Source organism: Lontra canadensis, unplaced genomic scaffold (genome assembly GCF_010015895.1).
Source record: "Lontra canadensis isolate GAN:19392208 unplaced genomic scaffold, GSC_riverotter_1.0 scaffold1, whole genome shotgun sequence".
Taxonomy (NCBI): Eukaryota; Metazoa; Chordata; class Mammalia; order Carnivora; family Mustelidae; genus Lontra; species Lontra canadensis.
In genome coordinates, this window is record NW_022630995.1 from 27762874 (window position 1) to 27778767 (window position 15894).

A 15894-nucleotide genomic window follows, 5' to 3' on the forward strand; every position below is an offset into this window, starting at 1 on the left:
GTAGATATCTTTTTTTTTTTTTTTCAATAGATATCTTGTGTACTTGGAGTTAAGGTGTGGGATTATGATAAATTCTGACCTACTGATAAATTCTTACTTACTTTCTCTTCCCTCCCCAATACTATAGATTTCTTGGGGGCAGGAACTATGTCATATTCATCCTTGTATCCAGTCCCTTGTTCCCTGTTTGTACACATTAGGCAGCTGGTAAATGTTTTTACTGAATGTGAATAAAACTGAACTGTGGAAGTGGTATAGACATATCCCTTTAGCTCCACTGATTCTCTGATGTACACTTCCTGTATCTTCTGGTCTGGTTTGAATTTAACAAAAAGAAAATATAAAGATACCATTTAGAACTGTACCTTTAAACTGTGCCCCACATATACAATTCTGCTTTTAAATAAAAAAATTATTTCTGAGTTTGGTTTTATCAGCCCTGTGAAGCTTTTCTATTTTTTACTTGAGCAAATTGTTTAATGTGTCTTTAACTCAAATTGTTTATGTATAAAATGGGGGCAATAATACTCACTTCTGAGTGCTGAGTATTAATGAGTTAAGAACATGTAAATCTTAGTATATAGTGAGTGCTGTATGTGCGCTAGCTGTGGTGATGATGGTATGGGTATTTATCCATAAACTGTTGTTTTGCGAGCTTTCTTTAATTATTTTTAAAGAGCTTTTTAAATTGGGATTAAAATGGAACATTTTGAACTAGACAGTATTGGTTATGGGTAAGGCATTTGAAATGACATATGCAGGTGTAAATAGAATGATGTTAAGGACTGAGTAGAGTACAAGAAGACCACATTGAGTGGAAAGAGTAGGACATCTCATCTTTAAATGAATATCAAGGTTGGATGTTTTAGGAAAACCTCAGTTTTTTTGGTTTTAGAAAGACTTCATTACCTCTGTAATGAAGATATAGTCATTATATATTATGCATTTTAATCAGCTTCCTTTGGAACTGCTTTTCAGCTCTGTCAGAATATAAGCTGCCTTTTGAGATAACACATATTTGCACACCTGGTTTTTTTTAACAGTGAAATCACCACCTACTCAAAAGCACATAATACGTATCTGAACAGTTTAACAAGTAGTTAAGAAGTCAACACCATAGAACTCCACACAGGTCAAAAAATACAGTATTGCTGCATCTCAGAAGCTAAGGAAGTCCTTGTCTGGCTGTGGTTCCCCCCTTCTATCCTATATTTTATCTCCACTTGCCTTTTATAGTAATTATTTCCTTGCTGGTATCTGAAAACAATCTTGTTGGCTTAATTTTATATTTAAAGTTCAAAAGTATGAACTTTTGTGACCTTAGTTTGTTCTCCATTATGTTTGTCATGTTTATTGCATGTGGCTGTAGTCTTATTTCCATTTTACGAGGATACTGTGGTTTATTGTATTTGCCTTATTATGGGTAGATATGAGTTTTTTCCAATTCCAAAATACTGCTGTGAACATTCTTGTTTGTGCATTCTAATATATGCATGTATAGATTTCTCTAGGCATATAGTGGTGCGTGGTCGTAAGGAATGTATAATTTCAACTTAATATCATATTGATTTCCAAAATCGTACAACTTACTATCAGTAAATTTTCTAATTTACCACTAGTATTTTAAAGCTCCTGTCATGGCATATCCTTGCCAACATTTGGTATTGTCAGAGTTTTAAATTTTTGCCGGTCTTGTGACATCTCGTGATTTTTATTTACATTTTCCTGATTACTAGTGATTTTTAATACTTTTTCAGAATTAATGACATTACTTTTGTCTGTGGGACATATATTGGATACCAGCACAGTATCCTTCTGGAGTTTCAGTTCTCCTTGCAGGCTAGAGTAATCAGTTACATTAACTTATCACAAAAAGAAGATACGTTCAGAGGATATTGGAGACCAGTTCATAGACTCTGAAAGAAATGCTGTACAGCAAACTTCAGGAAGGACAAGATCTGGGCAGCCCCCAGGGCATTGCCAGCGGGAGCTCAGGGGGCTCTTTACTAAGATGACTGTTCAAACCACCAACTCTTTCTTTTTAGTTTTCACATTATCAGAAGAGAAAATCTGATTGGTCCCTTTAAGTCGAGGGGCTCCCTTGGTATAGGCAGTGACAGAAGACTAGAACAGATAATATAGCCATGGCCATGAGAAAATTGTGATGAGCCAGGGCGCCACCCCAATTTGTGTCTTCTGTATCTTCTAACCGGCAGTGAAGGTGAAACGTGTGGAGATTCATGGAAGAATTGTTAGATGGGGTAACAGGACCAAATGCAGTATTCAGAGAAAAGAGATACATTTTGAAGATAGAAGATTCAGCCAGAGATAAGAGAGACTTTCAGGATGGTAGTGAAATTGTGAAGATTGACTGTGAGGTCTTTTAGGATGCAGAAAGATAAAATATCCAGACCAGTGATTTTAAGCTTTTCATCAACCCCCAACACACTGAAGAGATAGAACTTTATAGCCACGATTCTATGTAATTCAGAAAAATCTTTATTGATTGTGATAGTCTTCCCTATTCACTTTCCCCTTTAGAATTATTGATTGAAGGGACGCCTGGGTGCTCAGTGGGTTAAAGCCTCTGCCTTCAGCTCAGGTCGTGATCCCAGGGTGCTGGGATTGAGCCCCGCATCGGGCTCTCTGCTCAGCGGGGAGCCTGCTTCCCCCTCTCTGTCTCTCTGCCTGCTTGTGATCTCTGTCAAATAAATAAAATAAAATGTTTAAAAAAAAGAATTATTGATTGAAAGTAGACTGGTTAGTTACTTTTAGAGAAGATGACTGACGTAATTACCCCACAGATTAAAGAAAGAACAAGAGGCTACAGAGACATGTTTTGAGAAGAGAGGCCAGGTGGTCAGCTGATGCTAAATGTTTTGTCTTCTTCATGAAGTCAGGCTAGAGGCACTAGCAGGAATGAAGGTGGGAATGATTTGAGGAGACAGGAAAGACTTTAAAGAGCCCTGTGAGGCAGGTATTTGATAGTAAAACATATTGAGCTTATTAAGCAATGTTAGGGGCCTTGGTAGGTATAGAGAGAAACAAAACTGAAGTGGTCCAGGAATGCTAGTGTGGAACTCATTCCAGCAGCTCAGCGCTACAATGGGATTGATGAAAATGTAGTCTGAGTGTCCAAATTGAGTTTTGGTATGTCTCAGTTCAAAATGAAAGAGCAAAAGAGCAAGAAATCTAATTGCACACTAGAGAGGAACTAAAGGCAATGGAAAAAATGTAAGAATTTTTTTGGGGTGAGCAGAGTTAATAGTTGGAAGGATCAATCTACAGAATCATAAAGATCAAAAGCTGGAGAATTCAAATGTTTATTATGGTGCCCACTATTTATAAGGTGTCTTTGTTAATGAGTATAAGAGATACAAAGAAATAGAAGACCATTGTCCTCCACTAACTTATTATTTTATATCGCTAAATATTTTATTACAATAGCTAAATATATCAAGCACATTTAATCCTCACAACAGCTATGCAAAATCTGTTACTCTTCCCGGTTTTATATGTGAGGCACAGAAAAGTCAGGGGACTTGCCCAGGGTTTCACAGTTGGTAAAGAGGGAAGCTGGGCTTCAGGTCCAAGTAGCCTGACTTTGGAATTTAACCAGTAACCAGTGGTATCTTTTATTCCCAGTCCGATTAGAGAGACACCTAACTATGAGGTGTCCGGACATTTTTTTTTAAACTTTAAGACCATACAAGCAATGTCACAATAGTTTAGAAATATATTTCTTACATAATTACTATTATTTGTTTAAATATAGACAAACTCCTATCATGCTTCTATGGTGATTTGAGCCATTTCTTGAAGTTTGGATAACATTTGAATACAAAGAAGGTCAGAACATTTCCTCTGAAAGCTTGACTTGAATAAGGAGATAGTAAATAAGTAAAGACAGGAGCATGTAGACATCTTGGCAGTTACCGAGAGGTTTGGCTGCCTCTATAATACGTTTTGATAGGTAGTGGCAAAGAGAAATGATTTAGAGTAAAAGGCTAAGCAGTTGTGTTACCGTACAGTGCCTTAAGAACAAGGCAGTTTTTTCTTTCTCTCTCATATAACCATACAAGGTAGATGAGTTGTCACCGTGCTGCAGGTACTCATTCAGGAACCCAAGTAAGCCGGGGAACACTGCTTCTCTTTGACACATGGTTTCCATTGTTGGTTTAAATGTTACCTCAAAGCGCACTGAGAAGGGAAGAACTTGGATGTGTGGTCTCAAAATGCTTTAAGGTACAAAAGCACTTAACGCTTCAATTCCATTGGCCAGAACATAGTCACATGGCTGTAACTAGCCACAGTAGTGTTGTAAGTAAGATTCACTCTTGGAATGGAACTGGGGAGAATATTTAACATTTCTGTGTAATTAAAGTAATTTATATCTAAAAGAAAAAAGTTAAAAATTAGATGATTATCGAGGGTTGATTGGCCCTATTATAATAGACTCTCTCTTAAAATAGTTGTTGGAAGAAGGGGAATTTGCAGAGTCTGACTAGAATGTAAATATGTAATTGCCTTATTTTGATTTTATTGTAGCTTCCTTGTGGTCACAGATGCAAAGAGATGTGTCATCCTGGTGAATGTCCCTTTAATTGCAACCAGAAGGTAAAACTTAGATGTCCTTGTAAAAGAATAAAAAAGGTAAATATTTTAAGTTATTGAAAATACTTTTTTATGTAAAAATTTTCTTTGGGTTTTGGTAGTTCTTTGGTTTTTTGCCTTTTGAATTTCAAGGTCTTATTTTTTAGAATCATTTTATTGTTAGCCTATCTATTTCTATAAATATTTTAAAAATTGGCTTTGTTTGGCAATCTAGTTTTCTGTAATTTATTCATAAAAGAACTTTGTCTTGTATTGGAATCAAGTTCAGTGCCCCTTTTTGGATAGAATCAATATGCTCGAGATTTGAGGTCTTTGTATACAAAACACAATTTGAGTAATAAAGTGAGTTTCATGGTTTAAGAAATGGTCTGGAATTAACCTTTGTTGCTCTTGTTTATGAAATAGTTTTTGCCATCAGTATTAAGTTGTGAAAACATAGCCTTAAAGAGACTTCACATGCATAGCCTTATGATGTTAGAAAATAACAAACTTGGAGAGAATTCACTTTAAGATAAAATAGTGGTGATGAAAGATTAAGAAGACAACACTAACTACTGGAAAGGTCAGCGATGGGGCGCCTGGGTGGCTCAGTGGGTTAAGCCTCTGCCTTCGGCTCAGGTCATGATCTCAGGATCCTGGGATCGAGCCTGGGATCGAGCCCTGCATCGAGCCCTGCATCAGGCTCTCTGCTCAGCAGGGAGCTGCCTCCTCCAACCGCCCCCCCCCCCCGCCTCCTAAATAAATAAAATCTTTAAAAAAAAAAAGAAAAGAAAAAGAAAGCTTGGCAGAGGCAAACTGCCACTGTTCATGTAAGCTTACAAAGGAAATCTCAGTGTTGCTCAGTGTCGGTGCTGAGTGGTTTGTTTTCAGTTCTCCTTTTCCTTGACTTCCCTGTTCACACTGTCAACTTCTGATTTTTTCTGTGTTGGTTGAAGTTGCAGCTCCTTTTTTTCTTCATGTTCTTACAGTCATCCCCTAAAGCTAGTCTTTTTTCTTTTTTTTAAATTCTCTCTTACATTCATCCATCCAACAAATATTTGAGAATCTTTTGCTTTTACTAAGGATCTTTGCTTTTCATTTATTTTCACAGCTCCTACTATCACTTCCTGGGGTAGTGACTTCGGAGTTTAAATGTGTAGGCCTGACCTCTTCTGGAGAGTCCATGGGTTTTAGATATTTAAATTGGACCACGGTTTTTTTGGTTGTTTGTTTTTGTTTTTAAGATTTTATTTATTTATCCAAGAGATAAAGAGAGAGCACATGCAGGGTGAAGGGCAGAGGACTGAGCAGGGAGCCCAGTGCGAGTCTATCTCAGGACTCCGGGACCACGACCCGAGCCGAGGGCAGATGCTTAACTAACTAAGCCATCCAGGTGCTCCTAAATTGGACCATCTTTATGTGAAAATCAGTGCTTAGTCAAGCCACTTTTAATTAGAGATATCCTCAGATTTTCTCTCATTTCATGTTACTATCCAAGTGCAGATTGCCACCCACTAGAACTTTGGCAACACTCATTCTTAGACTTTAAGAACAGCTTCATAACAGATTTCCTTGCTTCCAAGCGTACTACATCTCTAATCTAAGTTTTTCAGTGGTTCTTCATCACCTGTGGGAAGAAATACGCATTAAAAGAAACACGTATGCACATACAGGCTTGGCATTCAAGGGATTCTGTGATGGTACCTTTGCCTACTTCTCCGCACTGTCATCCTCTAGCAGTTGTCTCTATGATTCTGTTACTTAAGTGCCCTAACACATATGATATACTCCCCTCTGATCTGTGGCAATGCAGACATTCTTTCCTGTAAAATGCAAAGTTTTCCCCTTTACTGTTCTGTTTACTGGAACCCTGCTCTAGAACTTAGTGCGAGCCTTTCCGTGTTTGGGAAGGTCTTCCATCCCCTGACTCTTGGGAAGACTTCGATGCTGTTTCTCCTTGGTTTTCTTTATTCTAGGTTCATGACTAAAAGCTTTGTGATTCTAAGGATGTCTGTAACCTTGTTTTCTCATCCGTAAAATAGAGTTTATACATAGATTTATTGAAAGGAATGAAAGAGGTAATGCTTACATAGCATTTAGTACAGTGATTATTATGTTTAATAAATAATAGCTGCTATTGTACTCATTTACTGCTTACTTTATTATATTATTTTTCTTATCGTGTCCCTTGTCCCTAGCACAGTGCTTTGTATGTAATAGGTGCTCTTATAAGTACCTTTTGAATGAGGAAAGGTGGGTTCGTTCTTCCAGGCTGATAGACTTAATATCTGCAAATACAATATTTATTGTCTGTGTTTGTATATGTTATTGTTCCTTTGTCTGGACTATCCTTGGAGGACTCTGTTTACCAAAAATGAAGAACTGAAGTGGGGGGGAAAAAACCCTAAGTAATAAAATTCCATGCTATAAAGTGTTTTCATGAAAGTATATGTACTTTGCTCATTAGGATTTGATGATCACATATTTTCACTCTGGTAAGTTTGAACTAAAAACAATTAGTATCTGAGAGTGTGGTAAGAAAGGAGAAATTGATACAAATAGGTACACTTAGAGCAAAAGTGATATCTGGCAGCAAAAAAGGTAGCTGAAACATCTAGGCAAATTCTAGGACTTTAAAATAAGGACCACTTATTCGAGTAGTTCACAAATTGATTATAGGATTGATGTCACATCATCAAGAAAAGAGTAGATAAGGTTTTTATTGTTTCATTAAGGAGACATTGAAGTGCAAACATAAGCTTTAGACCAATTTTTAAAATTTTAAAACTTTTTAAAAAATTAAATGGTTGAGAGGAAAGTTTGTAGCTCTCCAGAAAATTCTCTAGAACTGCATGAGTTGGTAGCCATTAGCCACATGTGGCTGTTTATTTATCTGAATATTTTTTAGCCTTATTGATGCACAGTTGACAAAAATTGTATATATTTAAGATGCATACCTGATGATTGTCTATACATACACACTGTAAAATGATTACAGCAATCAAGCTAATTAACATTTAACACCTGGTTACCAGTTCTTGGTGAGAACACATTCTACTCTCGTAGCAAATTTAAAGTATATAATACAATATTATTAACTATAGCAAGCATGCTGTATATTAGATTCCTCAGAACTTACTCATTTTATCACTGAAAATTTGTACCCAGTGACCAGTTTCTCCAGATGTCACCTCGCTGCAAGCTCCTGGCAATCTCTGTTTCCTTCTTAGCTTTTCTAAGTTCTAATTTTTTAGATTCCACATATTAGTAAGATCATACAATATTTGTGTATCTGTATCTGTCTTATTTTACTTACTTGCTTGTCTCCATGTTTATCTATGTTCTCTAAATGGCAGGATTTCCAACTTTTTTATGGCTGAATAATATTCCACTACAGGTTGATAGGTGGGCAGATCATGTTTTCTTCATCCGTTTATCCACTGATGGACACATACCTTGTTTCCATATCTTGGCTATTGTGAATAATGATGCAGTGAGCATTGGAGCACAGAGATTTCTTAGATACTCTTCTCATATCCTGGATATATATCTGGGAGCAAGACTGCTAGAACCTATACTATCAAATGTACTTGACATTTTTTTAAGAAGCCCCCATACTGTTTTTTATACTGGCAATGTTGGCAATTTACATTCCCAACAACACTGTCCAAGATTTCTTTTTTTTTTTTTTCCTATATTCTTGTTAACATTTGTTATCTATTGGTTTTTCAATTATAGTTATTCTAACAGTTGTGGGTTGATTATCTCATTGTGGTTTAGATTTGCATTTCCCTAGCGATTAATGATGTTGAGCACATTTGCACATACCTGTTGGCCCACATACAGCTATTTAAATTTGAATTTTAATGAATCAACATGAAATAGTAGTAAACATTCAGTTCCTCAATTTCACTGGCCACATTTTGAGTTTTCAGTAGCCGTGTGAAGTCAGTGTTCCTCTGTTGGATAGCACAGATACACAACAGTTCTATTGTCTCAGAAAGCTGCATTGGTTGGCACTATTCTAGAGCATTTTATAGCACAAAACAATAAAGAAAAATAAAGAGTGAAAAGGAAATTGATGCTGGGTTGATAGTGGCTCTTAGCAGATAACTTAATTTTATGATATTCACTTCTTTCCGGTTAGGAGGAAATAAAGGAATGATCACTGTTTGAATCAAGACATTTAATGCTTGTAACCATATCATCATTAAATATTCATGAACATGACTTTTAAATAATATGCATAACCTTAAGCTGTCAGATATTTTGCTATTTTATGACATACAGTTAGGACTCTGAGGGAAAAACGTTTTAAAGTCAAATTTTTAAAAAAATGTTATTTGTAGGAATTGCAGTGCAACAAAGTACGTGAAAATCAGATTTCAATAGAATGTGACGCAACATGCAAGGAAATGAAGCGGAAGGCATCTGAGGTAATGTCATTTTTTTTTTTTTAAAGATTTATTTATTTATTTTAGAGAGAGGGTGTAGTGAGCTTGGGGTTGTTGGGAGGAGGGGCAGAGGGAGAGGGAAAATCTCAAGCAGACTCCCCACTGAGTACAGAGACCGAAGCAGGGCTCGATCTCACAACCCTGAGATCACGACCCGAGAAGAAATCAGGAGTCAGATGCTTAACCCAGCTGAGCCACCCGAGTGCCCACAAATGTCATTTTTAATGTGCCAATTAATGGCCTTTTCCTATTTATTTTGTGCATTACTTTATGTGCTTATTACAAGGAACTCAAAATCTCATCTTTTTTGCTTTTGTAAGAAAACCTAGTTTTTTTCTTTTTTAAGATTGATTTATTTATTAGAGAGAGAGAGCATAAGTGGAGAGGAGAGGGAGAAGCAGACTCCCTGCTGAGCAGGGAGCCCGATAGGGGACTTGATCCCAGGACCCCAGGATCATGACCTGAGCTGAAGGCACATACTTAACAGACTGAGCCACCCAGGCGCCCCAAGAAAGCCTTGTCTTACAGGCCTATTTTGAATCCCCAAGTGTGCTCTTTAGTTTGTGCTACATTTTTTCTATCCTTGTACCAGTTCACGTATGTGCTCTAGAACAGTTTCTTTTTTTTTTTTTTTTTTTTTTTTAAGATTTTTTTTTTATTTATTCCACAGACAGAGATCACAAGTGAGACAGAGATCACAAGCAGGCAGAGAGGCAGGCAGAGAGAGAGGGGGAAGCAGACTCCTTGCCAAGCAGAGAGCCTGATGTGGGGCTCGATCCCAGGACTCTGGGATCATGACCTGAGCCGAAGGCAGAGGCTTTAACCCACTGAGCCACCCAGGTGCCCCTCTAGAACAGTTTCATCGTAATGTTACTGTAAGCCTCCTGAAAGTTAGGTTAAAATAATACAAAGTAAGATTTTGGAGTTCTTTGCTGTTTGGGTTACCTCTAGTGTCCTTATTTCCTTCCATCAATCCAACTGATGAATAAATTCTTGATTTTGCTTAACACTGAGGATTCTCTTCCAGATAGGGCATTTACAGAAAATGGTCAACTTCAACTCTAGAAAAAAAGTGGTATTTAATAATTTATTATAGACTTAGTATGGTAGCTCAAGAGAAAAAAATCCATTTAAACACTATTTCATTTTGCAGTTTTGTAACTCTTTGAATTGTGATCTAATATCTATTAAGTTGTTAAGCTGAAATGTTTATATAAAGGCTAACACTATCCCTCTCCTCATCTCACAGTCTGTTAGAACCTTGGTAACACTTCTCGGCGTAACATTTCTATGTCTTTAGGTAATTTCCAATATAAAGTTACCCAAAGTTGTTATGGGTTAGTGGATCCTGGGTGAGAAGATGTCAAAATTCTAAATAAAATTTGATGATTACAGTGTTAATTAACCTTTAAATATCTATAAACAGATTAAAGAGGCAGAAGCCAAAGCTGCTCTCGAGGAAGAGAAACGAAAACAACAGGTAACTAAACAAAGTATTTATATCCTTTGTATCGTTGTTAGTTTTTATGCAAACGCAAGGAGCCAGTCAACCGTTCCCCAGACTGAAAATAGTATAGTTCCCACAAAAGAAAAATTAGCCACTCACTCACTTCAGCTCAAGTATGCTGAGCTTCTGAAGAGGCATGAAATCTTGTATATTCCCAGATATTTTGTATATTCCCAAATTTAATTCTTTGCCAGTCTCATCCATTCTCCAGTGATAAGAGTTTTCATTCCTCCTTTGGTTGGTGCGTGGGGGTTGGAGTGTGGCAGCTTCCATTTTTCTTTTTTTAAAGATTTTATTTCTTTATTTATTTGACAGAGAGAGAGAGAGAGATATCACAAGTAGGCAGAGAGGCAGGCAGAGAGAGAAGGGGAAGCAGGCTCCCTGCTGAGCAGAGAGCCCGACGTGGGGCTCGATCCCAGGACCCTGGGATCATAACCCGAGCTGAAGGCAGAGGCTTAACCCACTGAGCCGCCCAGGCGCCCGGCAGCTTCCATTTTAAGGCGTCTCCTGGAGCCCATGTCTTCACTCACCTAAAAGTATTTGAGTTCTGTTTTGCTGACTTGCGGATTATCTGTAAAAAGGAGTGTTTTGTTTCTTAACCAATGCATTTACTTTAACGATATATTGCCTTATTTCTCTTTTAGATTCTTAAATGCAGGCTTATTATCTGTTCTTTGCTATATAGCAGATAACAACTACATTCCTGATACCCTGTTTGCTCAAATATCATATTGATCAGGTACTCCGAAGAGTGGTTTAACTCTCTAATAGTGACATATAATTATTTGTCAGTTTGCATTTTGAGATGCTTATACTTAGCAAGAAGGTTGTATTATTATATGCAAACTGCTCCCTTTTGAATGAGGAAATTGAAATTTGTGTGACTTCAGGGGAAGACATTGGAAACAATTTAGGTAGCAATAAAGGTGGGCTAAAATGACCTCTGATGTTAAATGGTTCTAAAAAGTTGATTTGCCTAATATTCCAAAGTAAGTTATCAGAGCTACTTCACTAAAACATGGATTAACTAGAATCCTGGGAGATAAACTTATTAGGAGTAGTTTAGGGTAAACCTTCTTTCCCTTTTTATAAACTATTTGGATGGAAATTTTAAATATATTCCCTATTTACTGACCTTTTAAACAGAGTGTATAGAACATAACTTAAACTATAAATGATGACTGTGGGTCGTTATTAAAGCATTAGTTATTTTACTGTGTCAGTTCTCAAGTTTGGCTGCTTTTAATGAATTGATCTTGTTCTCCATTTCAGCAACAGCTTGAAAATATTCTGACATTTTGGTTCATTGAAGAATGAATGTGTTAAATTAAGTATTGGATTAGGGCATCTTCAAATGTGGTTATGGGCAAAGTAATGGATGTGTTTACTGAAGTTTGTACAGTTGACCCTTGAACAACAGGTTTAATCTGTTTAAGCTGTGGGGGTCCACTTACATGTGGCTTCTTTTCAACATGTAGCTTCCTACAGTACAGTCCTGTAAATGTGTTTTCTCCTCCTTATGACTTTCTTAGTAATGTTTTTCTTTTCCCTAACTTACTTTATTGTAAGAACAGAGTATATGATACATACAACGTACAAAATGCACGTTAATCTACTGTTACTGGTAAGACTTCCGGTCAACAGTAGGCTAATGGTAGTTAACTTTTTGGGGAGTCAAAAGTTATATATGGATTTTCAGCTGTGTGTGGGGTCAGCACCCCTGACCCCTGCATTGCTTAAGGGTTAACTTATATTAACTTATATTTCCTTCTGTTAAATAAACAATTACAAAATCTTGCATGGATATTATATATATTTTTTAGTTGATGACGATCATGTTTTAGTTCCAATGCACTGTAGAGTATCGTGTTACCTTATCCTGTATAAAGTTAAGTAAATTCTTGGCAGTAGAATAAAAGTCCACATTTTATGGTAAGTATCATCCAGTTATCCTTTCTTAGGACCAGTTTTTATAGAATTCTACTTTCTAAAATTGTCATTTTGATTTAAAGCATGAAGCATTTTCCCCTGAAGAATTTCTACTCTGTTTTTAAATATATTTGATAAAGATAATCTCGCAGGGTTTTTTTTTTCCTACTCACTTAAATTTCTTTCAAACAAGCCATTAATGTCTATTATCAGCATTGTAAAAAAATAGAATTATAGGTATTTTTATTCTCACTGGGCATCTCTTGGCACTTGCTAGAAGCTGTGTATTATAGAAACTCAGTAGATTAATGGTGTTGATGTATAAAATTAATGTCTGTATTTAGGACACCCTGATTTAATCAGATGTTTCTATATTTAAATAGTGTCAGGTGTGCCTGGATGACTCAGTTGGTTAAGTGTCTACCTTCTGCCCAGGTCCTTATCTCGGGGTCCTAGGATCAAGTCCCCTGGTTGTCATTGTCATCAGGCTCCCTGCTCAGCAGGGAGTCTGCTTCTCCCTCTCCTTCTGCCCCTCCCACCCACCACCTCCCATCCCCAGTTGTGTTCTCCCCCTCTCTCAAATAAATAAAACCTTTAAAAAAAAAAACTAACTGTAAATAAATAAATAGTGTCAAAGTCAGGCTTATGGTCTGATATAATCTCTTTTGTTACTCCCCATTTCCCTTTCTGCTTACCTAAACTCTGAATTTATTGAATACAAGTCCATGATGGAGAGAGTTGTTTTTTTTTAATCAAATCAATATATTTACTATATACCATTGCTATTAAAACATTTGGCACATTGATTTATTTTCATCTCAGTGGAAAATTTCAAGTCAATGTATGTATCTATTTTAATAAAAATGATACCGTTTTGGTTTTTGATTTAGGCTGAACTGGAGGCTTTTGAAAACAGACTGAAAGGTCGTCGGAAGAAGAACAGGAAAAGAGATGAAGTGACAGTTGAGCTTACGCTATGGCAGAAATACAAATACTCTCTCCTTCCGGCATGTGCAGTTGTGGTTTTAGCGTTTGCATGGTACATAGCCCGTGATGTGGCTTAAAAAAATTTTGATCTGGTCACATACCTCAGATTGGATTTAGATAAGTTATTCACTCTGGAATATTAGGAAGTGTGTACTGTAGAACATAGATATTCACATTCATCTCTGTATTCCCTTCCAGCTGTTGTTAGAAGGACAGATTTTAAGCTTTATCTTGAGTAGCATACTAGAAGTGGCAATATAACATTGTTTAATAGTAAAAGCATGACTGAGGTTGTCAGAATACTCATAAGGCATAGCCTGTGACAGGGTAACACGTCAGTTGATTGTGCTTCCTTGTGTTGACATAGTTGTCTGACTCACTATTTCACACCAACTTTCTTTCTGTTTTTTTGCAAAATTAAAATGAAATTGAGCCATATGTGCAGTAAAAGGAATATGTCACAATGTTTTGGCTACTTATTAAAAGGTACTTTTCTTGACCATGTAACTTTGTACTCTAAAATAATTATTCTCTAAAAGACCTCTTAAATTGTAACCTAAAGCTATATAATTTGATTCCAGAAATTGGTTTATTAGTGAGGAATTTTTTTATCAGTTATTGAAATAAATTTTTATGTTGTAGGTACGTCAGAGGAAAATATAATTGTTTTTTCTTTAAATGCTGGGCTAGATTCCTCACATGTGGCTGTTTCTTGTGTAAGAAGCATTTAACTGAAGTTTGGCATGTTTTGTAAAACTTGTATGTGTCTTTTCAAAGTAGTAATAAAAGAAAAACTGGTATTTATGAGCAATAGAAACTGAGCACAGGGCCTATAAGCTTTATATACTTATTCTCATTTCTTCTTACCATGATCCTGTAAGTAGATTTCAGCTGGAAATAATCAGTTCCTATGAAAACAAGCTGATAGAGAAATATCAGTAAGCCAAATCTGTTGGAATTGTCATTTTAAATGGTTTTGCTATTTAATTTTTGTATGATTGTTTTCATTAAAATTTTTCATACCAAATTTGTAACCTTGAATATTTACTATTATCTGAAATATTCAGGAGCCTATAATTTTAGGCTAGGTATTAGTATCACTGTATAAAATCTCGGATACTTGATGCAAAACAATTATTGATTGACACTAAAAAGTAATAGAAGTACGTTTTAAACAAAAGTACAAAGAAGGATTTCTAAACTTTGCTGACGTTAATGAAAAATTTTTTAATGTTCTGTTTATTCTTCTAGTGTTAGCTAGTGTCTAAAATGAAAGGGTAGTCATTCCTTTCGTTATGGTATTTGTGTTTTGACTTTAGATTTTTTTTTTCTTTTTTACCTTTCTCAACATTAGGGTACCTGGGTTGGTGTTTCAGAAGCTCTAAGTTAGAGCTGCTACACTCCAGTCATTTCCTTACTCTAAAATGAATATTACAGACTGAACAATTAAGTGTCTACCTGGGGAGCTATTTTCATGTATCTCAGAATTTCAGCCTAATAAACAAGCCTGAAGCCTGTTTCCTATCTGTTTGTTGGGCTTCTGTTCTGGCTTGTGTTCTTATTTGTGGGGAAGAATTTAGTGAGCAGAGGAAGGAGATTGAATGTTAAGCATTTACTGTTTTTTATTTGCTTCATTAATTTACCCGAAGTCACACACTATTTAATCAACAGGTATGTTTCCTCTGTGATAGGTACTTGGTAGGTCCTAGAGAGAACCGTGATCCTTTCTCTTGCGGAGCTCTTAAGGAGCAGAAGAGGGCAGGCAGGAAACAGATGACTCAATAAAATAGACATCCTTTCATATGTGATAAGTGGTATTTAAAAATGAAATGGTACAGAAAGTGATTTAAAAACGGGTGAAAGGTCACTAGCTGCTATAGATGGGGCAAGTCCCCCTGAGATGGGGACATCCGAACTGACATCCTGAATGACATCCATTTGAAGAGCTGAGGGGAAAGTCCATGAGGGTGTGAAAGTAGCAGGTACCAAGTAAACCCTATGTAAACCCCATAGACCGTGGTGAGGAGTTAGGGTTTTTTCCAGTCACAGTGGGTGGTGGTGCAAGGTTCTAAGTGGGCAGTAGTCGTGTTTGTTAAGAAGACTGGCTCTGGCTGCTGATGGAGACAAGACTGTAAGGGGCAGGGGAGGAAGGTGGGTTGGGAGGCAGCCCAGGCTACATGGGCTGCTGATGCTGGGCTCCAGCTCCCCACCACCCTTGAATGCTCTTGAATGACTGGCAGGAGTGAGGAAGCTGCAGAAATAGTTCTGTGATGAGTAGAAGGGCAATGAGTGGGACAAGATAGAGGAAATAAGATCTTCAAGGTCAAAATGAAGTTCAGTTGGGCCTAAATATGTACACAAATTTGTTCTGGGGGAAAAAAAGCAGTATATTTTGGCATTTTTTGCTTCAATCTGAACCAATTA

At 36.7% G+C, this 15894-nt stretch overlaps 1 protein-coding gene across 5 annotated transcripts in view; it reads left to right on the forward strand.

The window, feature by feature from the left end:
- The window catches only part of NFXL1 (nuclear transcription factor, X-box binding like 1), a 75113-nt gene extending 60618 nt beyond the window's left edge, over positions 1-14495 (forward strand). For 4 of the 5 annotated variants that reach the window (XM_032852311.1, XM_032852302.1, XM_032852329.1 and 1 more), the window contains exons 20-23: positions 4549-4653; positions 8943-9029; positions 10474-10527; positions 13374-14495. In XM_032852311.1, coding sequence (XP_032708202.1) covers positions 4549-4653; positions 8943-9029; positions 10474-10527; positions 13374-13547 — 420 coding nt within the window. In that variant the 3' untranslated portion in view covers positions 13548-14495. Of the gene's footprint in view, positions 1-4548; positions 4654-8942; positions 9030-10473; positions 10528-13373 lie in introns of those variants that run through there. The other variant, XM_032852338.1, reaches the window with a different exon arrangement.
- The last annotated feature ends 1399 nt before the right edge of the window (positions 14496-15894 follow it).